Here is a 25,417-nt window from a genome sequence, read left to right on the forward strand (position 1 = left end):
TCCTGCTGACGGAGCAGCAAAATCTATTTGAAGATCAACCGCAGCACCAATTTTCTCTAAAGTCCTTTGTTTTGTGAATGTAAAAAAAAAAGGGGGTTCTGTATACATCTGATATACATAGCATCTCCTCACCTCCAGATGTCCAATGTGTAAAGAAAAAGAAAGAGATTAAGTGAATTGTCTGAATGAAATGGAAGTCCAAAGCCACTTTGGAGACAATATAGTGTGAAGGTCTCAGGCTTTGAAGAGTTCCATAGATGCTGAAGCTAAAACAAAAGCTTAAAATTTTCTTGTTTGTTGCTGAACCTGTAGCAATCAGTAGGCTACCTTTGCAGCAATAGTTTGGCAGTCAAGAAAAAAAATACAGCTATCATAAGTTTTAAAAGAGATTCTTAAGCATCACAAGTAAGAGATTTAAGTCTCATGGAGGGACTGGATCCTTCCATGGAAGGGAATATTCTGATAAGACCTTTAAAAAAAAAAACAAGTCTCAATCACAGAGTGCAAAAAAATGGAATGTTACTGGACTGGAGAGAGTGGATTGCTGAAATGACTGCTGAAAGCAACCTTGTGGAGCTAAAGAGCTATGGAGCTTAAAACGAATCCTCAAGAGAAGGAACAAAATCAATAAGAAATTCAAAGGGTAAATAATTTTTATTTGGCCATAAAGCACACTCTGGAACAGTTTTTCCTATTTTTGGCATTCTAAAACGTTTTGTTTTCTAAAAGCAACCCTCTCAAAGATCAAAAGCTGCTCAAGATCAAAACTGAGAAACGAAGGCTCTGAGGTTGGAGTGTAGGATCTGCTCATAATCTTGTGGAAGCTACATCCCAGATAAGCAACCATGTCAGACAGCTGAATGATCTTCATCTGAAGGGCAGAGTGCCATTGTTGTTCGGGTCAGGCTGGGGTGACCAGGATGATTTTGATACAGTCCCGTTTTAGGCATAAGATATACTTTGTGATCAGCGCAAGTGGTGGGAGTGCATAGCATAGGATAAATCTCATGGTATCGGAAGGCAGGCCCAAGCTCTGACCATCCTTTGAACAAAACTTGCTTTTGTTGCAAAAAGATCAATGGCAGAGAACTCACATTTGTTAAAAATGAATCTCACTTATTTTTCAGAAACCACTTAAAGTACTCCATGTTGATGAAGTCTGTAAGAACATTGCAAGCTACTAGAATGTGGAAGCTTTTGAAAGAGATACTTTTCTGGTTCTAAGAAGTTCCACAACTAGACTATTTCTTTCAACCCCACACTGCCAAACGAGATGTAACAAATTCATACTGATACAATGGCCATATTTTAAAATCCCAAATCATCAGGAGTTTTCTTTAGGGATGGAATACCTACCACACCCGATTACATCTGCCTTCCTCCCAGTTTGGCTCTCCACTCTGACATAAATGCATCTGTTACCAGATTTGTTGGAAACAAAGTGAGTAAAGACCTTGTAATCATTCACTGAATTTTTCCACAAGCCTAAGAACAACAGAGCTTGAATATGTATGTGAATCAGCATGACTTCCTGATGTCTGTTGTGCTTAACATTTATATCTCAGTCCCCCTACAAGCACTGTGTGTAATCTAGCATATTAAGTCACATATTTGTAGTATGTCACATGTCCCTGCAGTCTAGGCAACATCTCATTCTTGGGTAAGACCAGCAGTATTTACAAGTATCTAGAATAGACTGAATTCTCTCTTGGCATAAGTAATCAGTTGCTATACTTGAACAAATAATTAGGGGTGCACCAATATATCAGTTGGCTCTCGGAGAAATGACATTAATCGGCTATCGGCTTTTTTTCATTGTTGTAGCTGATAATTATGGCAGCATGCCTGGAGCACCCTGGTGAGTGCAGCCCAGTTCCTGCACCCCACTGCCAGCCCAAGCCCATAGCGGACTACAGGTCTGCCGAGCAGCAGGAGGGGGAGGGGGTGCCGGGGAGTGGTCGCAGGACACTGCGCTCAGCAACAAAGGACTGTTACTGGCTCCTGCTGTCACTACCATAGGCCCCTGCTACACACATGGGACTGGCATGGAAACATTGGGCCGCATGCAAACAGGGTAAGGCGCCGCATGAGAGAGAATCTGCTCCATCAGGTGCCTTTTCAAAAGCGCCTTCTCGCTAGTGGCCACAGGACCTCAGCTGCGCGGGGCTCACCAACACTGAAGCAGCAGCGTGCTCTGGGACTCCAAACACTGTCTGCTGCGTACTCTGGGGCTCCGAATGCAGCTGCGGGTAGGAGCCACAGGTGAGAGGGAGACGTGTGTGGGAATAAGGAGGTCACCACCTTCCTCAACAAGGGCTGAAGCAGGCAGAAAGCGTGTGTTTTTCATTTATAACACACACAGAAACACAAACAGAAAAAAGGTTTATGTCAGTAGTTACTAAATATTGGTTAACGGATCGGCATCAGCCGATATGGTTGGTTAATCATCGACTACCAGTATCAGCCAAGAAAATCTTTATCGGTGTACCCCTACAAATAACTGCTCTGCTGAACTTGATTCTTTGCACTAAATTGAGAACTGATCTGTCTTTTACTATTATTATGTTCTGGCAAGAAAAATAGTTTGAATCCAGTGGATGCGGCTTCCTGGTTGCTGTTGGGACCATCTTGGAATCAAAGTTTTTAAGGTAAAGAAATGCCTGGACCATTTCTTCTGAGGTGAGCTGCATTGCTACCATACATTTTGTTAAGATCATTTGGGCTGACGGACTCTGAGGCATAGTACAGGATAATGGCAATGAGGGTTGAACTTAAAACTCAGACACTTTCCATAGTTTAGAAGGCAGCTACGTGGAAATGAACATCCTGTTTAGAGAAAGCAGCTTATAGTCTCTTTGACTGAATGAAAAAATAAAAGAAACCAGGAAAACTACAGATAACTGTTTTCTTAAGAGCATTCAGTTTCCTTAAAATCAAGGTTAAGCCTCAGATCCTTACTTCTTTTGGGCATAAGGAAGTAACAGAAGTCACTCCTTTCTCTATGCTGTAGGGCAGAGCTTTCCAAACTTTTCATGTTGGTGACATGCTTTTTAGACATGCATCGTTTCGCGACACAGTAATTCAGTTCCGGGGGAGGGGCCAAGGGAAGCAGACGCGAGTAAAGGAGCTCCGCGGTGCCCTTCCGCAAAATTTTCTGCATTTCGCGCGACACACCTACACACTGCCGCCGACACACTAATGTGTCGCGGCACACAGTTTGGAAAGCTCTGCTGTAGGGGAACTTTCTCCACAGCATTAAGATAAAACACGGATTGCAATTCTTGGAACAATGTAGTCTAATAAGATAAGTCCCTGAAAAAAGGTGGGTAAGGTAGACTGTGGAAGCACGGGGATGAAACTGAAGGTCTAGAACGCACTGGTCTTTAGCAATTAAGTTCCGGGGAGTTAGGAAGCAAGGTAAACTGCTCCCATACAGACAGGATGAAATAGGAAGATCCCCAAGGGGTAGTCTGAAGCAACTTGGGGAGCTCCAATTCATAGAATGTGTAGTCCAAAGGATCTCAGGAATGTTGGGTGGCTCCATCACTTATGTCAAGAGGGTCAGTACATACGCCATGTTTCTACTAGTCATGCAGAGAATCATAGGGGTTTTTTTAATTAAAAAATTACTGCAAGAGCCACCCTAATTAAAGCGCCTGCAGCATCTCATGTATTCAGCATCCTGCACTTTAAAATGGCATCGGGGGCCCTTTAACTAAAGCTCGTTCAATGCACGAGATGCGGATTCTCGCATAAGATGCAAAGTAATCAAGTCTGCTCTGACACACTGTAATTACAGAGCATCAGAGCAGCGCCCCCACACTGTAATTACAGCACGTTAGAGCAGTGGCCCTGCACATCTACAGACACCCGTAGGATTGAAAGGGACTCAAGAGTCACCTGATCCAACCCTACTCTAATGTAGGAATGCTACTCCATCATCCCTATCATCAAAACTTATCCAGCCTATAAGACTGCTGCAATCAATGACTCAATGCCTAACTGGGAAGAGAAATCAAGCTGGGCTCCCTGGGTGCTGCCATGGGTCCAGTAGAGCTCAGTATCTCCATTTGTGGATTAGAGGAGAGAACTGAGGGTATAAATAAAACGTACACTTGGAGCAGTTTCAAAAGAGGTTTTACTGAATTTGCTCCATCCAAGAGTAAAGTTTGGCCCATTTATAGCTCAATAGTATGAAAACAGGCTTATACACATGTAACAGTTACAGTACTACATGAAAAGAACTTGGAGGTTATAGAGGACTATAGGCTAAATATGAGCTAACACTATGATCTTGTTGAAAAAATAAGCCAATAGTATATTTTGCTGAATTAATAGGACTGTTCCCTGATAGTCGAGGGAAGAGATATTTCCACTTTATTCAGAACTACCTGGAGTACTGTGTCTAGGTTTGCACAATTCACTTCAAGGAAGACATGAACAAAAATTAGAAAGAGTCCAGCAGACGGTGATAAAAATTATTAGAGATCTGGGAAACATAACTTATGAGGAAAGGTTCAAAAACTGAAATTATTTAGACTGTGGAATATAGAAAGCTGAGCGGGGGGGTTTGATAACCATTTAAGTACCTGAGAGGTGATTAGAGAGGATAACAACAGACTATTCTCAGTGGCTACAGGGGTCAGGACAAGCTATAACAGTCTGCAAGAAGGGAGATTAAGATTTGGTATTAGGAAGATCTTTTTAACTATGAAGGTAGTTAAGTACTGGAACAGATTACCTAGAGGTTGTGGAAACTCCATCATTGGAAGATTTTAATTACAGTTTAGACCAGGGTGGACCAAGTCTAGCTCATGGGCCAGATCGGGCCTGTGGTGGACTCCATTTCCCAGTAGCCCCTACCCCCGTCACTGCAGTGGTTTCCATAGAGACTTCAGCAGCCGCAGGGCCCTGACAGCACAGGGCTAGGGTTTCCACACAGACCAGCCCCGACGGTGCTAGCAGGGTGTGTGGCTGGGTGGGGTGCTGCTCTGGGGCTGGGATCTTGTGACAGTGACAGTGTGCTCCACAGCTGGGGCAGCAGAGTGATCCGTTACCCACATGCCTTGGGCAGGGTTCTGCAGGCAGAGGATTGTGGCTCTGCCCTGGCTCCAGACCATGCTGTCATCACTGCAAGATCCCAGCCCTGACCCCGAAGCACACCCCACCCAGCCACACACCCTGCCAGCACTGCTAGGGCTGGTCTCCATGAAAACCCTGGCCCTATGCTGTCACAGCTCCCTTGTTGGGCTCTTCATGGAAACTGGCCACAGCAACATGGGCAGGGGCTGCTGGGAAATGGAGTCTAGCCACTGGCCGGTTCCACCATTTTGCCCGCCCCGGGTTAGACAAACGTGTCTAGAATGATTTAGGCAGGGGTGTTTCTGCCCTGATCAAGGAATTGGGACTAGATTAACTTGAAGCCCCTTCCACTCCTATTTTTGAATTATTATTTTTTATATATATATGTGTGTGTGTGTGTGTGTGTGTGTGTGTGTGTGTGTGTGTATGCACGTGTGCACACATACGCACTGTTATGTGTATGTGGGCGCACACAGTATCAATCAAAAGTTTATTAGTTTTAATTTGAAAATGCTAATTTGCAATTCATTAAGTTTTATAGGATTCTTAATATTGATGGAAATGCCAAATGAAGTTGCTTAACAACTAACCTGGTGCAAATGTTAAACAAGTAACAGATGAACATTCAGTTTTATGTAGAAAGCTTCATGGTGAATATGCATTAGCAGTGCTTAAAGTGATACAGTCACTCTTATTGAAAATTTCATAATCTGATCACTTGAAGAGTTATTCTGTCCACAAGAAGTGTTTTTTGTACTACATGTAAATGTCAAACTCATACAGCTTTTTCCCCTGCTGGTGCATACCTTGATAAACTGAGGTGTAGCTAACCTTACTGTAGCTACAAAGCAAACTTTGTCTTCATATGACGGCCTATGGGACCGCTGAATAGTTCCTTCATAACCATTGTGTGCTGAGTTAGGCACTGCAGGAAAATGGAATGGGAAAGATCAACATCATTAGCTACAAAAATATGTGGCAGCACATAGTCAAAGTGACAGAACAGAAGTCCCAACAACAGTTACATCTCAATATATCTATTGTAAGGTACTATATGGTTTACCTTGAATTATAAATAAAGCTGTGCTGAAAAATATACTCATACCATATAATTTAATACTACGTGGCATGTTACTGAAACCAGCAAGAAACTTTTCTCAAACTAAAACTGGAGTTCAAAAAATTAAGTATTAGGTGATGGATGGCTTTAAGAAACCAGTGAAAGCTACCGTGTTCTTAATAGTAATCTTCTTAAATGGGTAGCTTATTTTAGAACTTTCAAAATACTTTTATATTTCTGAATGGTGATAAACTCCAGTAAAGTCCTGAAGTAAAATCATTCCAGCCCTTCTCTTGTACCATTAGCAACTCTTCTTATCAAGGCATTGATCACGGTGAGGTGAAACCATCCATTTTATTAATGTAACAGTTCAGTGTCCCATTGATCCTTCTACATGGGAAAAAATAGGGGTATCTAGTGCAGAATAAACATCTCTTTTATGGATTATCGCTGGTTAAACCTCCACTTCCTATACCATACCTTTCTGAAACCAGCTGGTAACACAACATATCCTAATCCTAATAGAATATTTTTTGTTAAATGTCATGTAGAATTTGCAAGTGTATACAAAACATAGGATTTTTCTAATGCAGAATACATTTACTTACAAAATATATAGCAGCTCTGGTAGTCCCCTCTCCTGCTCAACTTTTCATATTCTGCAGGAAAAATACTGCATCTAAGGAATAAATTCTCCTACTCTCTTGATACCATGCAAAAAAAAAAATACAGGCCCATTTACCAGATACTATATTTGGGTTTGGTTTTGCTGTGTTTCTGTTATCAAACTTTTAAGAACCTACTCCTTTGGCCTACCTCCTTTTGGCCTGTACAGAGGACAGTTTTTAATTAAAGCATGGCATTGTGAGTAAGGAGATGTATGTTTCAATTCTCAACTCACTGGAAGTCGGTGAAGTATTCAGTACTTCTGGAAGTCAACTTGCTTAGGTTATATGCCCAAATATGAATTTGGGCACTTAAATTCAAGCACACCAGTTTGAAAGTATTGGCCTAAATTTCACTTTACCCCGATGTCTTTGATTGTAAAATGTTCGTAAAATACTTCAGTGAACATTCTCTCTGATAGAAGGAATTGTGGAGCTGCCAGGCAGTTTTACTTTAAATTTAACCTGCTTAGATAGACCCCATATATAAAAATATTATCCTCTCTCTCAATAATACAATATACAAATGACACTATCGTGCATCATCTATAATCTTCCAAAATAAATACCCAAGTATTCTTAGTATTCTCAAACTTGCACAAATAGTTTCTAATCTGCAAAATTTGGTAAATGCTTTAAAAATATTTAAATAACATACTTAAGATTACTTACTATTGTTCAAACACTTGAAATTTCCTATAAACTTTACATATTCATATGTAGTTTGCTCCTTTGGGTCTATTGTTCCTCGTAGCATATGGCAACAGAATTCTAGTTGATTTTTTGCTGAAACAATAGAATGAAAAGGCTGTATACAAGATGATACATGCACCGGTTGGCATGAAAATGAAAGCAATAATAATTACCATACATGATTCATAGACATTACTGTAAATGCTGCTATAGAGAAAAATGGCCACAGGCTGCTATTTTTCTCCACCATGGAATTAAGCAACACAGTGGAGATGAGATTTTAAAAGATTTGGGTGTGGAAGGGCTCAACAGGGCTCTCTATACTTTTACTCTGCAAAGAATCCAAAAAAGAGGGGAACCATTTTTAAAGAGGCTTTCAGGGGCAGCCTGCTTCAGGGAAGTGCATGAAGTACAAGTCCAAAACAGTACAACATAACAGGTCTTTATCCTTTCCAAATCTAGGACAGTGAATATATATTATATAGAGAAGAAATCATTCTTCAAAATATTGTAAGTGTTTATGATATACAATGTCATTCTGGTTGCATGAGATTTTCAGAATGCAGTATTGATTTAATTCACAGAATAATCTGAACATAAATTTGTCTTTCTCCTCAAGACACACAATTTATTCTGGAGTCCTTACCCAGGTATTTCCATTGAAATCAAAGTCGTGTCTCTAAAGAAAATAGGACCAAGTTTAACATCCAGAAACTTTTTCAGCAATACAACTTACATTTTAAATATTCTGGGGTCAATGAATCGCTTTCCGGCAGATGATTAGACAGTATTTTATAAACTTCTGAATGTTCTCCCTCTGGGACAAAATTAAATATACTCTGATCCACAAGATCAGACTGAGAAAGGGGGAAAAAATAAGAAATATTTTAATAATACAGAACATGACAACTTTTTAATACAAAATAATTAAACAATTCAGGAAAGAACACAGATATACAAAACATTACAGAATTATCAAAACTACCTCACGAGGGACAGAAGAATATTTTGCAAGAAAAGTTCACATTATTGTAAAAATTATTGTAAAAACATTATATATATGAAAATATGAAACCTGCTTCACCTTTCCTGGTTGCAACCATTTACAATACTGGAGGATTAAAGTCAAATTATGTACTCTTGATTTAAAATACCAGTACACATTGTCACCTCTTGGTGGCACCCACTACTTAAGAACAAAAACACACGCAATTATATGAATACATATTATCAATTTTATGTCCTTTTCTGTGTCTGAGTATGTACAAAGTATTTAACAAATAAAACCTATGAATGAAAAGTGTTACCAAGAACAAAAGAATTATCATATACTACTTCTATGCATAAGTACATGAACTAAATGTCCAAAGGGAAAGATTGTGTGAAATACTCTTTAAAAACTAAAAACTGAATTTAAAAGAAAAGGGAAGTTGGACCTCCAAAATTAAGTTTTTGAACCAGGGCAACTTTTTAATTCTATTTATCCTTAAAATCAAGCTATTTCAATGCTTTCATTTTAGATAAGTTCTCATTCTAAAAACGTTTGTATGCAAGAGGTGTTTATACATGTGCTCAGGGGAAGGGGTGGGGGAGGGAGGGCGCTCTAATTAAAGTGGCTCTGAGAGATGCTCTACTTAACGTGCCTGGAGCGCCTCATGTATCAGCGTCCCTGTGTTGAAAAATGGTGGCAGGGGGCACTTCAAAACTCGTCCAATGAGCTTTAGTTAAAGCACCCCCCCCCATCATTTTTCAGCCCTGGGACACTGATATATGAGACGCTGGAGTCTGCTGGAGCGCAATAATTATCATGCTCCAGTATAGACTTGATTAATCAAGTCTGCTTCAACGTGCTGTAATTACCGTAATTTACAGCGCTGCGCACGTATAGGTGCCCTAAGTGAGCTTTGTTTTGGTATTTGCTTTGGGAGTGTAGTCTTTGAAAGTGGACTACAGAGTTAAATATATCAATGAGGTAAAACAATAGAAATAAAAAAAAATGAATGAAATGCAATACAAATACAAAAAATGAGTCTGGCCAGAAAAGCAGTATAAGCCACAGTACATTTGTTCTTCATAGGGCCCAAGACTGAGAAATAATGATAAGCACAGATGAGTTTCAGAGGTAATTTCAAAAGTATCAAAAGATCTGGTGCTCAACCACTGACCCATGCATCAGATTTAGCTCCGCAAGCCATGTCATCCAACCTGCAGGGTTCACCACAGATCTGAAAATTTGGCAGTGGAGAACTGGTGGCAGCGTTAATTGCCACTCCCCTGTTGACAAATTTCAAGACCCAGAGGGAGCACCATGGACTGGACAACATGGCCTAGGTGTACCAAATCCTTGTAATGCTCATTAGGCCTCCAGGGTCAGAAAGTTGGGCACCAGTGACCTAGCATATTTCTATTTGAAGTCTCAGCTGATGACTGTAGCTTCAGAAAAGTTCTGGACTGTATATTCCACTTTTCCAACAGGGGTGGCTAAAACAGGACAGGTAAACAACAAAGGAAAAAACTGTTGGACAAAAATCAGAGAATTACATTGTCTGTGCTCCTGGTGCCTTAAAAGATGGAAGGTTAATGGCACTTGTGGCAATTCCGATATCTTATTGGAATCAGTTTATACTTACTGGTAAATGTTCAAGTAAGGGAGTTACACTTTCAGACACATATATTATACTTCCATCTGTCATGATTGCTAAAAAAAAACCATCAAGAGCCTGAAATTAAACATAATGGGCAGTTAAATGAAAAGAAACAGTACATGACAGAAATAAAAGAATCTATATTTAACATAGGAATGAAGGCTAGATTGATTTCATTGTAATTTACTCTGACAAGAGTAACTGTTGTTCCCACTAAGGCTTTTGAATATCATTTCTACTCTATCAGCATTATCATTATAATTTCCATGCTATTCTTCTCTCAAGGAAACATCTATACTTTACAAAGGTGTACTTAACTCAGAAAATAGATCCAACTATTAGCAGTGCTCGTTTCCCTCTTCTCCTATCTTCAGCCTACTAAGACTTCTACTGTTTAAAAAGAACATGGCCTGAAAAGGGTGGGAAGAAAAGCCAAACAGGAATGGAAGAAACAGGAAAGCAAGAAAAGGCAGCAAAATAAACCCAAGACAAGGAAGAGAAAAAGAAATAAAAGGGGTAGGAAGAATAACTGATAGATTTTTATTATTAAAATCTTTGAAGTTCAAAAACTTTTCAAAGAAACTCAGAATGAAAAAGAATCCTTTTAACTTATGAACTGTAGAGCTGAAATCTGCTCATTTTAAGTTGCACCTTATCGTGCAAGTGTTACCACTTAGATCTGAATCAAATATTAACTGAAAGCAAAAAGATGGCAGAAATGTGCTCTCAACGAGGAATTTTTAAGATTACACATTTTAAAATATATGTTATATGTTTATAACATAACATATATATATATGTTAAAAGAAGCACAGGTAAGTTTTATTAAAAACCATGACCTTCCCATTTCATCATTTTAAATGGAGGTAATCATCTTTTAAACTGTCATTCAAAAGCACAGTCCAGCCTTTTGTCAACAGGGAAGAAATTGGCTTTTATGTCAATTGGCTGTGGGCTTGACAACTATCATATGTGGATGCAAACACATAAGAGGTCTTCAAAAACACTGGAGCAGTTATAGCTTCTGAAGCAACTTGTAAATATTTATATATTAAGAAATGGCAAAAAAAGACCTCTTCTATTTATTCCATTAACTATTACTATCGATGAACTGTCTAACTTGTAAGTGGCCAAGGACCACACTCTTTGCAGGCCACATTAACATGGGCTGCCTTCCAAGCAGACCACTGGCCCTCTTGGGCTGCACAAGTACCATTCCCTCGCTATACTGTGTGTCCACCCTTCTCTTTCACTGCTGCACCATGTATCTGTGTGACCCCAGCCTCAGCTATTTGGGGTGGGGCAGGAAGCAGAAGCCAGAGGAAGGATGGAGGGCCTGCAGAGTCCAGCTGCTTTTGCAGCAGGAGTGCTGGGAAAAGCAGCAGCCTGGCAGGAGTCCAGGGGTCCCAACTTAACCTCTGCAGGCTACACACAGCCCACACGCCATCAGTTGGACAGCCCTGCTATAAATTATTAAGGGACAGAAGACCATGCTTTCATTCGCTCATAAGGAACCACTGCATACATTTTTTAATATAATTCTCATAAAAATACATTAATCTATTAAGTTATACAAATAATATGCCAATTTTTTAAGAGACACTGAAACATTTTTAGCATGTATCCTATTCCACAAATTATAGTCCTACTTCTAATCCAGGAAAAAAACAGGTTGAATGTCTTTGGTAACTAACATTTTAGTTTAAGCACAGATAATACATTTAAGTTAACATCACCAGGAAGATATCAATCAACTCAGCACTAGCTCTGCCTAGGTGTGCAAAGCTGTATATGCCACTGCTATTAGAAATACCTTATTCTGTTTTAAAGAACCCCTTTTATTATGTACTGATTTGTATTACATTTACAGACAATTTACAGTTATACAATTAAAAAAACCCATTTAATCACATATATCTATGGAACCATAACTGTAATTAAAATATGAAGTTGAAAGGAATGTCAATAAAGATTTTACCACAACATGAGGGTGGTTTGATTAAAAAGGATTCCTCTCATTTCAGAAAGACAGAAATATTAATGTACCTCCAACATTAATTGTGTGAACTCTTCATTACTAAGGAATGTTGGTTTCCAGTCCTGTCGGATTTCACTGGCATCCGACTGTGCAGAGATTTCTGTAATCAAAAACATATGTGAATGAACATTTATTATGATTCAAACTCTTGAACACAGTTACTTTCAACCACCAAATTATTATGCAAATTGTAGAAAAGCTTTTTACTCTGCAGAAATTTTAACTGGGGGGGAAAGCATCCATTTTTTTTTCATTTTCTATTTGCAGGCCTTTCAACATACAAGGTTAGACTTCACGACTCTGATTTAAAAAAACCCTTAAAAAACCCCTCCCCCCCAAAAAACAAAAACTCCAGCCATTGGTTATCTCACTGCATGATATTTTTTTCCAATGGAGTGGGAAGACAAAGATCGTGGCACAAGCTCACTTATCCTATAGTTGTGTAGTGAGCATGTTAGATCTCCAAGCTAGTGTTGTGTTAAACTGATCAAGAATTTGGATATGCTGTGGGAAGTGGAATTGGTCATTCAGTATAATCTCAGATGTAAGAATATTATGTCTCATCATGTTAGCAGATACTATATTTTTAAAGTGCTGTCTTTCAGAAAACGTAAAACAAAAGTCCTGGTCATTTTTGTTCACTAACGATCCCCTGGCACTTTTCATAACAATAAACAACTAGTCCTAATATCCTGACCAATTCTAATTAATCCCATTCTTTATAGTAGAATCCATTCTCCAATCCCCTTAGTTCCAGTCGCCTGTAGTAGCATCCTTCATTGTGTGTGGTATGTTCTGAAAAATGGCTACATTTTGCTACTTGTGCTCTCCTTATGCATTTAAAAAAACTCTGGGATGTTTACATATTAACTTTCTTATTTTGATCGTAAAACATTTAAGAACCTTTGGGATGGAAAGCTCTATGCTGAAGTATATGACTTTAATAATGAATATGAAGCCAATTTGTTTTCGATAATAAACTGACTTTACAAACAAAGTGAAGGGATGCACAAATTTGTGGTACTATATTCATACATTTAAAGAACCCTAATGAGGCACATAACCGCCCATATAAAGCGTGCTCCAGGTTTCCAGTAACAGGACAAGGCCTCATCGTAAAACTGAAACTGGAAAACAAAAGCGATAGTAACCCACAGTTCTTTTTCTTTGAATGGCTACAGAGGAACTATTAAACTGTGGCTGAACATAGAGATCTTAAAAATGAACGACTTCTAGGTAACGGCCTGAGTCACGCAATGTACTGAGTAATATTGTGCAAATTCTACCACTCCACTCAGCTAGCCTTCAAACTGGATTTAGAATAGCTTATATTTAATCATGGACCAGTTGAGCAGAGATGACCAATTTTGCCAAGATCTGTACACACAGGCCTGTGGCATGCACAAATGCAAACTGCAAATGAATGATAATAATCAGAAACATCCTCCACAATTTATCACTCTCACAGCTTTCTAGTTTCCAACTAGTCAGGAATGAAGGGCACAGCATATTCCAAAGGTTATTCATTTTCAACCATTCTGGACCATCAGGGAAGATTCTGGCAAATTCCAAGGTCAGAGGAATAGCCCAGAGAACCCATCAGAAGTAATTGTTTCTTGTATAGGCAAACAAAATTTTAGCTCCGACGATCTCTAATGCAGCTTCATTATATAAAGGAGAGGTAATATGGCAAGTAGAAAAGAAAGAAACAGTTTGAACATTAACCTGAAACCTTCAGACAGACAGCACAAGCCATAGCACGGGATGGTTTGAACACACGTGGGACAAGATATTTTAATAAGGTGCCAAATTTTATGCCAGCTTCAGTTTTTGCATGATTAAAGGTTTCGAGGAGCAAGTTTCAGCAGTCCAATCTTGAGATGACAAAGACACAAAAAACTTATAGCTAAAAGAAAAGGGACAGCCCTGAGCCATACATGCACAACAGAATGCTGTTCTGGCTATTGCTGCTGCTGTCTGATCTCTTAGTTGAAGCTGAGTCTAATGGTTTTTCAAATTGTAAACTACAGCAAATGGTAGACCTATATTTTCAAGGATGAAGGGCAGTATATTTTCACTATATTTGTTAGTGACATTTTGGAAAATAAAAAATGAATCTGGTATTAAAATCCAACTTTTTATTACTTGTGAAATGTTTAATTTGTGTACATGTTTCTGATAAAGGGCACATTTATTTATTTATGAACTGTACCTACTGATTGCTCCAATTTGGAGTCATCAAATTACATTAATCCATAGCTCTGAAAAAGCTATGTTTATTAGTCACTTTAAACAAACATGCATAGAGTCTGAAATAGACACTCATCTATGTGAGAGTTTTTCATAGATTCATAGATGTTAGGGTCAGAAGGGACCTCAATAGATCATCGAGTCCGACCCCCTGCATAGGCAGGAAAGAATGCTGGGTTCAGATAACCCCAGCCAGATGCCCATCTAACCTCCTCTTGAAGACCCCCAGGGTAGGGGAGAGCACCACTTCCCTTGGGAGTCCATTCCAGATTTTGGCCACTCTAACTGTGAAGAAGTTCCTCCTAATGTCCAGTCTAAATCTGCTCTCTGCTAGCTTATGGCCATTATTTCTTGTGACCCCCAGGAGTGCCTTGGTGAGTAGAGCCTCACCAATTTCCTTCTGCGCCCCCATGATGAATGTATAGGCAGCCACAAGGTCACCTCTCAACCTTCTCTTGCAGAAGCTGAAGAGGTCCAGGTGCCCTGGTCTCTCCTCGTAGGGCTTGGCCTGCAAGCCCTTCACTGGACCCTCTCCAGGTTATCCACATCCCTCTTGAAGTGTGGCGCCCAAAACTGCATGCAGTTTTCCAACTGTGGTCTGACCAGCGCCCGATAGAGGGGAAGTATCACCTCCTTGGTTCTATTTGTCACGCATCTGCTGATGCATGATAAAGTGCAGTTAGCTTTTCTGATGACTTCATCACACTGACGACTCATGTTCATCTTGGAGTCCACTGGGACTCCAAGATCCCTTTTCGCTTCTGTGCTACCAAGCAGGTCATTTCCTAGGCATCCCTGATAACGGCATCTGAGCACTTTGCAATCTATACTGATGTTACATGGAAGTTCCTAGTAGACTTCAGGGTCTCTGATACTTTTCCTTTTTTGCATAAAAAAGGAAGTAGGATGTTCTTCTGGTTGAATAGTATATATATCCATTACATGATTTTATATTTTAATATTTTACTGATAATTAAAAATACGAGCAATCAAACGATTACAAAACAGAACAGATGCATGTTCTGCCTATTGTAACCACCTATTATATAAAAGAATTACAAAAGCTCCAGATTTCTACAAGAACTGATGTCCCTCATAGGAAGGCTTAAAATACTATAACAACTTTATTCTCTGCCTTCAGAAGTGTTAAAACACCCGTCTAATATAAAGCAGCATATTTAGATGGTTCACAATAATGCATATATCAACACATGCACACCTCTTCTTTCATGCCATTTTCCTCATTGCATTTACTATTTTAATAGCGTACACAGCTATTAGAACCTTAACTGTAGTGCTCAGCTGTTAAGCTACTCATTTGTTTCTTCTCTTCCCAATTCCTTCTGACTAGTACATGAGCTAGGAATTGTCCACAAGCAATATCTCTTCATGATATGCTCTGAGTAAACACTTAATTTTACCTGGCTTATTCTTTGCTAGCATAGATTATTACTACATACAATCTGGTCACAAAGGCCACACACAGGTATTCATTTTTAACAGTGGAAATTTCTGACTGCAATCTGGGGAACAGGTAGGAAGGAGACTTTCCCCTACTACTCCAACCTCCTCCTGCACCAGACTGAGAGGAGAATGTACTGGTGTTCATTTTTGCAAGACTTGCTCTCACAGTGGAGATCTTCTAGGTTGATACTTGGAATACCTTTCTCCCAAAGGGTGATGTTTCCCCCAGGAGAAACTGAATGAACACTTGTAGGCTCATAGTTTCTACTGGGAGAGCATTGATTCTCCTGGTAGAAACATAACACCTGATGTGGCCAGTGAAGGGATAGGAGGTGCAGAAACCAAACAGAATACTGACCTACGTATCCCTGAATGAAACAGGGTCTATTGTAAATATATTCATGGAAGAATTTTTACTCTCAGAACTTGTGGCCATACAGACTAGGACATACATAGAGATACCCTCCTCAAAGGGACTTTGGATAGCTGGCTAGAAGTGCTGTGGAGAAGTACAATGAATGCTTTCCCTATAACTCCTAAACAGTATTTCTGCAAATGATGTTCCACAACCCAGCATGCCAAGTGGATGTCAGAATACAATCTGATCATTAAGCGTGCAGTATGAGAAATGCAGTTGCTCCATGAAAGCCCAACAAAGAAGCTGTAACAATGTAAAAATGTTTTATTCAGGTCCATATCATTTTTATTTACAAATGACAAAGAAAATTAAAAACAAACAAACAAAAGGTCTTGCTTGACCAATCTCGTTTCCTTTTATGACCAGGTGACCTATCACCTGGACAAGGGAGAAGAGATTGATGTCATATATCTTGACTTCAAAAAAGTCTTCGATCTGGTATCCCATGATCACCTCTTGGCAAAACTGGCCAGTTGTGGCCTTGGGTCCACCACAATCCGCTAGCTGGGAAATTGGCTCCGTGGTCGGACCCAGAGGGTGGTAATTAACACAAGTCAATCGTCATGGTGCCCTGTGACCAGTGGGGTCCCCCAAGGCTCTGTCCTTGGACCCATATTGTTCAACATCTTCATTAATGATGTGGACACTGGAGTCAGAAGCGGACTGGCCAAGTTCGCCGATGACACCAAACTCTGGGGGAAAGCATCCACACCTGAAGACAGGAGGGCGATCCAGGCTGACCTGGACAGGCTTAGCAAATGGGTGGACGAGAACCTGATGGTGTTTAACACTGAAAAATGCAAGGTTCTCCACCTTGGGAGGAAAAACCTGCAGCATCCTTATAGGCTCGGCAGTGCTACGCTGGCTAGTACTATGGAAGAAAGAGACTTGGGGGTCATCACTGACCACAACAAGAACATGAGCCTGCAATGCAATTCTACGGCTAGTAAAGCGACCAAAACACTGGCTTGCATCCATAGATGCTTCTCAAGCAAATCCCGGGACATCATTCTCCCCTTGTACTCGGCTTTGGTGAGGCCACAGCTGCAGTACTGCGTCCAGTTTTGGGCCCCACAATTCCAAAAGGATATGGAGACGCTTGAGAGAGTCCAGAGAAGAGCCACGCGCATGATCAGAGGTCAGGAAAACAGACCTTATGACGAGAGGCTGAGAGCTATGAGGCTCTTTAGCCTGGAAAAGCGCAGGCTCAGGGGTGATCTGATGGCCACCTATAAGTTTATCAAGGGTAACCATCAGTATCTGGGGGAACGTTTGTTCACCAGAGTGCCCCAAGGGATGACGAGGTCGAACAGTTATAAACTACTGCAAGACCGTTTCAGGCTGGACATAAGGAAGAATTTCTTTACTGTCCGAGCCCCCAAGGTCTGGAATAGCCTGCCATTGGAGGTGGTTCAAGCACCTACATTGAACACCTTCAAGAGTAAATTGGATGCTTATCTCGCTGGGATCCTATGACCCTAGCTGACCTCCTGCCCTTTGGGTGGGGGCTGGACTCGATGATCTTCTGAGGTCCCTTCCAGCCCTAATGTTTATGAAATCTATGAAAAGTTTACTCATGACCTGTCCTCTCTCAACGTTGCTAGAATTAGTCTAATCACAAACAAATACTGGACCTCTCCTTTCCCCTTCAAAAAACCTGAAGCAGATGAATAACTAAAAATTCCAAAGCAACAAATCAGCATTAGGCGAAGAACAAAAATGTTTGTTTTCCTCGAAAGATACAAAAATGTCTTTTTTGTCATTTTCTTCTTTTGGCAACAAACTGCCAGGTCTCATATATATGAGCTAAGGGCAAGAGGTAAAATGAGAAGTAAAGAAGCCAGTAACTGCCTTACTTTTGCTTCCAAAGTATTGAATAAAATATATAATGTTTGACTCAGAGTAAAGTATCTGTATATATGTTCCACTCCTTCAGGACACCGAGAAGCTTTCTTGATATAGAAACTGGAACAAGTACAGGAAATTTTCCATAGAGGAGAAAGGTCTCCTATCAAACTTCAGAGTTTCTTTAAAGCTAGGGGTCTCAGCTAAGTTTAAGCATGTGGAAACAAACTTAAGACATGCCGGTAAGCACTAGGGGTGCCTGTACATGACCACGGATACTGTTCCGACGTGCTGTAATTACAGCGCATCGGAGGAGACTCAATTAATCAAGTCTGCTGGAGCATGGTAATTATCGTGCTGCAGCAGCCTCCTGTGTCTCATGTATCAGCATCTCTACACTTCAAAATGGCAATGGGAGCACTTGAACGAGCTTTAGTTCAAGCACCCCCAAGGCCATTTTGAAGCCTGGGGACACTGATACATGAAACGCTGCAGCACCTTAATTACAGCGGCTCTCAGAGCTGCTCTAATTAAAGTACCGCTGCCACCCCCACCCCCGGAGCATGTGTAAAAGTGCCCTGATCTTCCACTTTGTTCCCAGAGCTCAGACAAGTATTGTTATAAAGCAGGGGCTTCAAGCATAGGGCCCACAGGCAGGATATGGCCTGCAGACCCCTGTAATCTGGTTCCCCATACTGCTCTGTTGACCCACATGCTGCACTGGCTGACTCTGTGCCATCCACGTTGCTCACTGGGGTTGGGTCTGTGCTGGGGCTGGGCTGGCCTGTGATGCTTGCTTGGGTTGACTTCCCAGACCACTCTGGATGGGTGCCATAGGCACTGGATCAGGTATGTGAGTATGGAGTATACGGGCCTGATCCAGCTCTGCACCGCTAATCCAGCCCATGGGGCCAGATGAGCTTCACACCTTTGCAATAAAGCTACCATACAAAAAGTCACTCAGAGACACAGAGTTAAACACAATCACGTGCATAGTCCTAACTTGATTCAAAATTTTCTGCCCCAAGTGGCTTTAAAAACAAATAGAACATCAGAATAATCTAACAAGAAAACAAACAACAAGACAGAGAATTAAGTGAAAACACTTTTTAGCGTAATCAAAAAGTAAAATTATCTCTACAATAAACTATCAATGAAGACACTGGTTGACTTACACTGTACTACTCTATCCAAAAGTAAAAAAAAAAAGAATAAGAAAGAAAAAAAAAGCAAAATACCACCCAAATTAACTTTTCTTGGCATGTCTATCTTACCGAGCATGACTAAAAATCACTTTTCATTGATGACATCTATATAGATGCCCTCTGTAGAGCCTTGATTTAGGAAGTTGTTCTGTATGTTATTAGAGAGAACAATGGATTGAACTGAACTTCCATCGAGTTCAATACGCTTTGGATCAGACCCTTAATGAAAAGCCATCTGAGAAATTAATTCTCTATGAAAAAAATTGAAAAATGTATTTTAACTCCAAAAACCGTTTGAGTTGGAAAGCCACAGATCCAAAAAGTAAGCGTGCTGGTAACACCTTTTCTTGTACTGAAGTAAGCTTCTTTAATGACAAAGTGCAAAGGCCTCTTTGGCAGCCAATATAGACAATCAGAATAAAGAGAGACTCAAAAAAATTTCAAACTTCTAAATTTTCAGCTGAAGATTTTGAAAAGGTTTCTCTATTAGCTTGTATATCAATCAGGGGACAGTCCTTGAAAATTCATCATTTTGCAGAAAGCATTTCAAAAGTTTTCTGTACTTTTTGAACAGATCTAGTCAGAAGATAGAGGGCATGGACATGCCCAAGTTACTCGGTCCCAATTCTCCTCATGGGAGATTTCACAGCTTTCTTATTGCACTAAAAAATTACCTTTGTGCTTCCGTAAAAAGTCAATACTTTTCTGCAGTACAGTGGATTTATCCATCTTTCGAGCATTGCCTGGGAGCATGGAACCCAGTTCTTTGATGAGAACATTAAACTGATCCCTACGTTTCTTTTCAGACTTATTTCTAGACACTCTGAAAAAGATAAAACAACAATGTATTTTATAAAAAGAACCAGATCTTAATGACTATGCCAGTATTTCAGATCTCAAGTTGTAATCATATCTATTAGGTCTGAATTAAAGTTGCAGGAGTCAACTATTAGAAAGATGCCTATTTCTGATAGTAAATATTCATTATTTACAGGATTTATACTTTCAGATTAACACATTTTTAAATGTTAGATAACAGACTACCTTTTTGCTTTATCCTTGTCATCTTCTTCCACCAGCCCATCAAAAATGCTACCATCATCTCTACAAGAGAAAAAACTGACAAACATTAGAGTGCAACAGTCAGCGTGCAATCATTATGAGACTGAATAAGCAAAAAATCTCATTATTCAATGGTTATATCTTGTTATATGGTAATCTATATTTTTCCATTTTGTTATATGGAATCTATCTTTATCATTCGTTGACTCTTCCTATACAGTGGACATCTGATGCAGCATAATGCCTTAAGTTATTTTCAGAATATAAGTAAGCGAGAACTCACAAACAACCCCATCTGTACGCCTACTTTGACACCACTCTTAGTTTTAGATCTTCATGAACGTTAGCTTTGCTGGTATTCTCTTAAGTGTACAGATAGGAACTCTTTGCTAAAGTATTTTCACTGCCTGTTCTTAATCCCTTAACAATTTTAACGTACAGTTTTGGTTTTTTTTTTTTTATAATAAGATATACTCTTTTTACAAGTATTACATTTTAAGATTGAAAGAAAGAGGAGGAATGTATCCTATTTAAGCAATTTACAAATATGCAATTCAAAATTAGCTATAATATTCCCAATACAGCTTTAAAACATTACATAATACCTCTTCATCTCAAATACTGTATTTCCTTCTTTTTGTGTTCCTAAAGATGTCTCTAAGCATTGTCAGAATATACTCTTTCATTTAAAAAATAATTACCACTTTGTACTTGTTGCTTTCATAATTTCATTTAAAATGAAAAAAAATTCAAAACTGCATTTCTCATTTTCAAGATCATCCAAGTAATGAACTTTCTCCATTTTACCTCTCTAGCTTATGTTACCTAGTTCCATATCTACTTGGTACAGTCCTCCAGTTCTGACCTTCTTTTTCTCTTCTTAACTTTTAAAGTCTGGGAAAATTTGAAGAAGTATCCCTCTTCCTCTGATTCATCTAATAGCTTTCCCCCAATCTTACCATGAATGCTTCCCCTCTGTCAAATTTATGACTGATACACAATAGAGCAAACTGACATTCTGTGAATGGTGCCATCAATAAATAATGGTATTCTTTGGCACAAGACCTGTAGCTGACTTTCAGGTGTGAAATCAAAAAGAGTGCAACATTATAAAAATGTATGGTTAATATTTTCTTATTCTAGATCACAGGAGTTTTATAGATCAAAATTAGAAACCTAATTTTAGTGAGTAATAATAGAGCTTAATTTAATAACTGTTTAGTAACTAAAAAAATCTGTTTTAAGTGCTTTAAAAACATTGCCTCTATTCTCTGGATTAATGAATTTATAGTAAAAAAAAGCAACAAAAATGGGCAGTAAACTTTTTCTCATTTTCTGTAGAATCCAAAATAGTAATCTTAACAAAATGGAAATTTTGAGTTGCTAGAAAAACCTCAGCTCAAGAACTCAAGTAATCTAGAAATAAATCCCCAGACAGTAGTTCTCTCTTAAGGTGTATATTTATTAATTTTCTTAAATTAATCTATAAACTGTCAAGATTTACTTACAGGCAAACATGGGCAGAAAACATAATTGAAAATTAATTGAAATGAGGCAGTTTCTAGACACAGTTCCAAATATAAAGCATATTTATTTTAAGCAAAAACATCTGTCACTTGTAATGACACATTTATGTATCTCACAGGTCTTATTATAGATCTTATCAAAAAAACCTATTACAGTTCAGTCTGATTTGGATCCACTAATATTTTTATTTTAACCTTAAAAAAGAAATAAAAATGCTGTAACTATAAATAATTAAAAATGAAATAATTTAACAAAATACCTGTCTGCAATGGAGCTCATTTTATGGGTGCTCACGGTAAAGAACATAACATGTCACACTTTAGTCTTGAGGTAGACATTTGTACGACTGCCTGCATGAAAATGGGGAAAAAAAGAGGGAAATATAATTTTTGTAGAACAATATTATTTCTAGTTCATTCACTTCTGTATTCAGTGATAATGTCTTATTCATTAAATAATGCAGGATAGAGGATGCACAATGAATTGCAAAGCAATCGTCCTATGATACCACATGTTTATGAACTATGAAGTAGCAGAGATAAGGAATAATATTAAAGAGATTTTTTTAAAATGCAAAATTTCCTTGAGAACATTGTTTATATTAGACATGGGAAATAATAGATTGTTAACTCTGGTATTAAAATATTCTGAGTCATTATACAGTAGTTATATTAACTATTTTAAATGTAATTTCTCTATCATAAATGAGAAGTCACAGGTGTGCACTCTACCACCCTCCCAGGTTGGGTTGGTCATGATCCATTAGGGCCCCCATGTGCTGCTGGGCTGCGAGAAGCCATGGTGCAAACTAGATACAGTATGGGGCCAGGGCCTGGGGCAGAGCCAGGATCCACTCTCTGTACGTCCCTGCCCATGGAACTGGCATCCATTGCAAGAATGTGCAAGGAGCAGATTATGGCTCTGCCACGGCCCCATGCTGTCACTGCCCCACAATCCTGATCCCACCTTCCTATCCTGCCCACCCAACCATCCCATCTGTCTGGCCAAGTGCACCCTGCCTACAGGGGTCCTGGGCCAGTCTCCATGGAGACCCTGCCCTGCCCACTCCATCTGGTGTCCCTGGTTGGGTGTGCGGGGTGGATGGGTCTGGGGCTGAAAAGGTTCAATTGCCCTCCCTTCACTCTCCCCGCAGCCCTTGACAGCTCACCAGAACTCTAAGTGGTCCACTAGCCCAAATAATTGCCCACACCTGCTTTAAAAAATGAATCTCTTTCTCCATTTTTGGAAAAAGAATAATAGATTCCAAATTTAATGATCATTTGAGTGCAGGCAAAGAATTTGAGAAATTGCTTTTTCTGCTACTTTAGATCTGAGAGATTAAAATAAAAATGAGAGACTTTTAAACAAATATGTGCAGATATCCTGTTTTTCCTAAATGACCCTGGTCTTCAACTTTTGGGGAGACAAGAGTTAGTTGTGTTAGTTTGAAATGGGGGCAAAGTGTGCCTTAGCAACCTAATGTTCAGAAATGCAGAAGCTTTCATAGGCAACAGCTTACTTTGTCAGATACTATGAAGTTAGTTTCTAAGGTGCCACCTTGCTCTACTTTCAACCTGTAACCAGGGAACTTGGTTCCATTGTAATCAGTCAGTAATTTATGCCGCCTTCATGCATTTGGGATTTTTGGGGTTGGATAATTTTGTTGAAGTTCATGGAGCCTTTGCAAGCATCTGCCTGTGTGGGTTTCTGCAATAGGAAATGAAAACTAAATCTTTCCATACCAAATTTATACTTATTTTAAAATGCTTTGTCTTCTCTACGTGAAGAAAAATGTAGTATTTCTTTTGTTTTATTTTAAATAAAAGGAAACAAAATGCAGCTTTCCTGGTAGAAGAAAATGTTCCTTCTACCAGGAAAGCTCCAGCCTAAATGTGTGCATCTTGAGGCCATTGCTGCTAGTCCTGTCTCCTACAGCCCAAGAGAAAAGCCCGTATCTGTCCTTTCTGTAATCATGCTTCAGGTATTTGAAAACTGTTATCAAATCCCTCCTCAGTCTTATCTTCTTCAGGCTAAATAACCCTAGTTCTTTCAAGTCTCATCTCTGAGGTCCCTGATCATTTTTTGCTGCTCAGCACTGGACTCTTTCCAAACTGTTCATGTTCTTCTTGAAGAGTGGGGCCCAAAATTGGACACAGTATTCCATCTGAGACTTCACCAGTGCTGAAAAAAAAAAAGAAGAATCACTTCCCTTGATTTACAAGTTAACACAAGGAAATACAACGCAGGATGCTGCTGGCTTTTTTTTGCAACCTGTTGGCTCATTTTCAGTTTATGGGCCACTGTAACCTCCAGATCTTTCTCTGCAGTAGCGCACCCTAGCTAGTTATTCCCTAGTCTGTATTTGTGAATGAGGTTACAGTGAAGGACTTTGCACTTGTCCTTACTGAATCTCATCTCCTTGACTGTAGAACATTTCTTGAGTCTATCTAGGTCATTCTGGATCTTAGCCCTGTCCTCTGGAGTGTCTGCAATTCCACCCAACTTGGCGTCATCCACAAACTTGTTAAGTGTGCGCTGGATCCCATAATCCAAACAATTAATGAAGACGCTGAAAAATATCAGACACAAGACAGACTCCTGAGGGGACTCCACTTGGTACCTCTTCCCAATTAGACATTGAACCATTGAGGACTACTCGCTGAGTACAATGATCCAATCGGTTAGGTACTTTCGTCTAGCCTATATTTCCTTAGCTTTTTAATCAGAATGTCATGGGAGACTGTGTCGATAGCCTTGCTGAAGTCAAGGTATACCACATCCACGTGTCTCCCCTCATGCACAGAGCCTGTCACTTTATCACAGAAGGAAATCAGATTGGTCAGGCATGACTTGCTCTTGGTGAAACCATGCCAACTGTTCCTGATCACCTTGTTCTCTTCCAGGTGCTTCATAACAGATTCCTTGAGGATCTGCTCCATGATCTTTTCAGGTACTAAGGTCAGGCTGACTGGTCTGTAGTTTTGCAGATCCTCCTCCTCCTTCTTCTTGGAGATGGGCACTATATTTACTTTTTCCAGTCATCTGGGACCTCCACTAGTTCCCAAAAGGATAGTCAATGGCTCCAAAATTACTTCAACCAATTCCTTCAGTACCTTCAGGGGCATCTCATCTGGTCCTGCTGACTTGAAAGCATCCAGCTTCTCTAATACCTAACCCTTACTGGCGTTATAGCTCTGTTTGCAGGAGTCTTCAGAGGTTTGGGTGAGCCAAAAATCTCCTTTTGTCAGCAGAGCTGAATCATTACCACGAGGTGCCTACCCACCTTAAATACCAGGGCAAATCCAAGTCCTCCATAATACAGACTTAGGCCACATACAGGCATTACATTGCTATTAGGAGAATCACAGCTTTCCTGGTAGACCTACAAGTGTACAAACATTCACACAGTTTCTCACAGAACAAAAATGATGGTTCAAGGAGAAAACTAACCCACCCCAACCAA

General features: G+C 39.6%; 1 protein-coding gene across 3 annotated transcripts in view; it reads right to left on the bottom strand.

Moving 5' to 3' along the window:
* CLOCK (clock circadian regulator) overlaps positions 1 to 25,417 on the bottom strand; it is a 109,693-nt gene that overhangs the window by 24,103 nt on the left and 60,173 nt on the right. For all 3 annotated transcript variants that reach the window (XM_025198351.1, XM_025198349.1, XM_025198350.1), the window contains 9 exons: positions 22,214 to 22,304; positions 20,410 to 20,484; positions 20,040 to 20,188; positions 12,192 to 12,283; positions 10,131 to 10,220; positions 8,237 to 8,357; positions 7,480 to 7,593; positions 6,751 to 6,801; positions 5,889 to 6,007 (listed from right to left, as the gene is read on the bottom strand). In XM_025198351.1, coding sequence (XP_025054136.1) covers positions 5,889 to 6,007; positions 6,751 to 6,801; positions 7,480 to 7,593; positions 8,237 to 8,357; positions 10,131 to 10,220; positions 12,192 to 12,283; positions 20,040 to 20,188; positions 20,410 to 20,484; positions 22,214 to 22,260 — 858 coding nt within the window. In that variant the 5' untranslated portion in view covers positions 22,261 to 22,304. The remainder of the gene's footprint in view (positions 1 to 5,888; positions 6,008 to 6,750; positions 6,802 to 7,479; positions 7,594 to 8,236; positions 8,358 to 10,130; positions 10,221 to 12,191; positions 12,284 to 20,039; positions 20,189 to 20,409; positions 20,485 to 22,213; positions 22,305 to 25,417) is intronic.

Source organism: Alligator sinensis, unplaced genomic scaffold (assembly GCF_000455745.1).
Source record: "Alligator sinensis unplaced genomic scaffold, ASM45574v1 scaffold134_1, whole genome shotgun sequence".
Lineage (NCBI taxonomy): Eukaryota > Metazoa > Chordata > Crocodylia > Alligatoridae > Alligator > Alligator sinensis.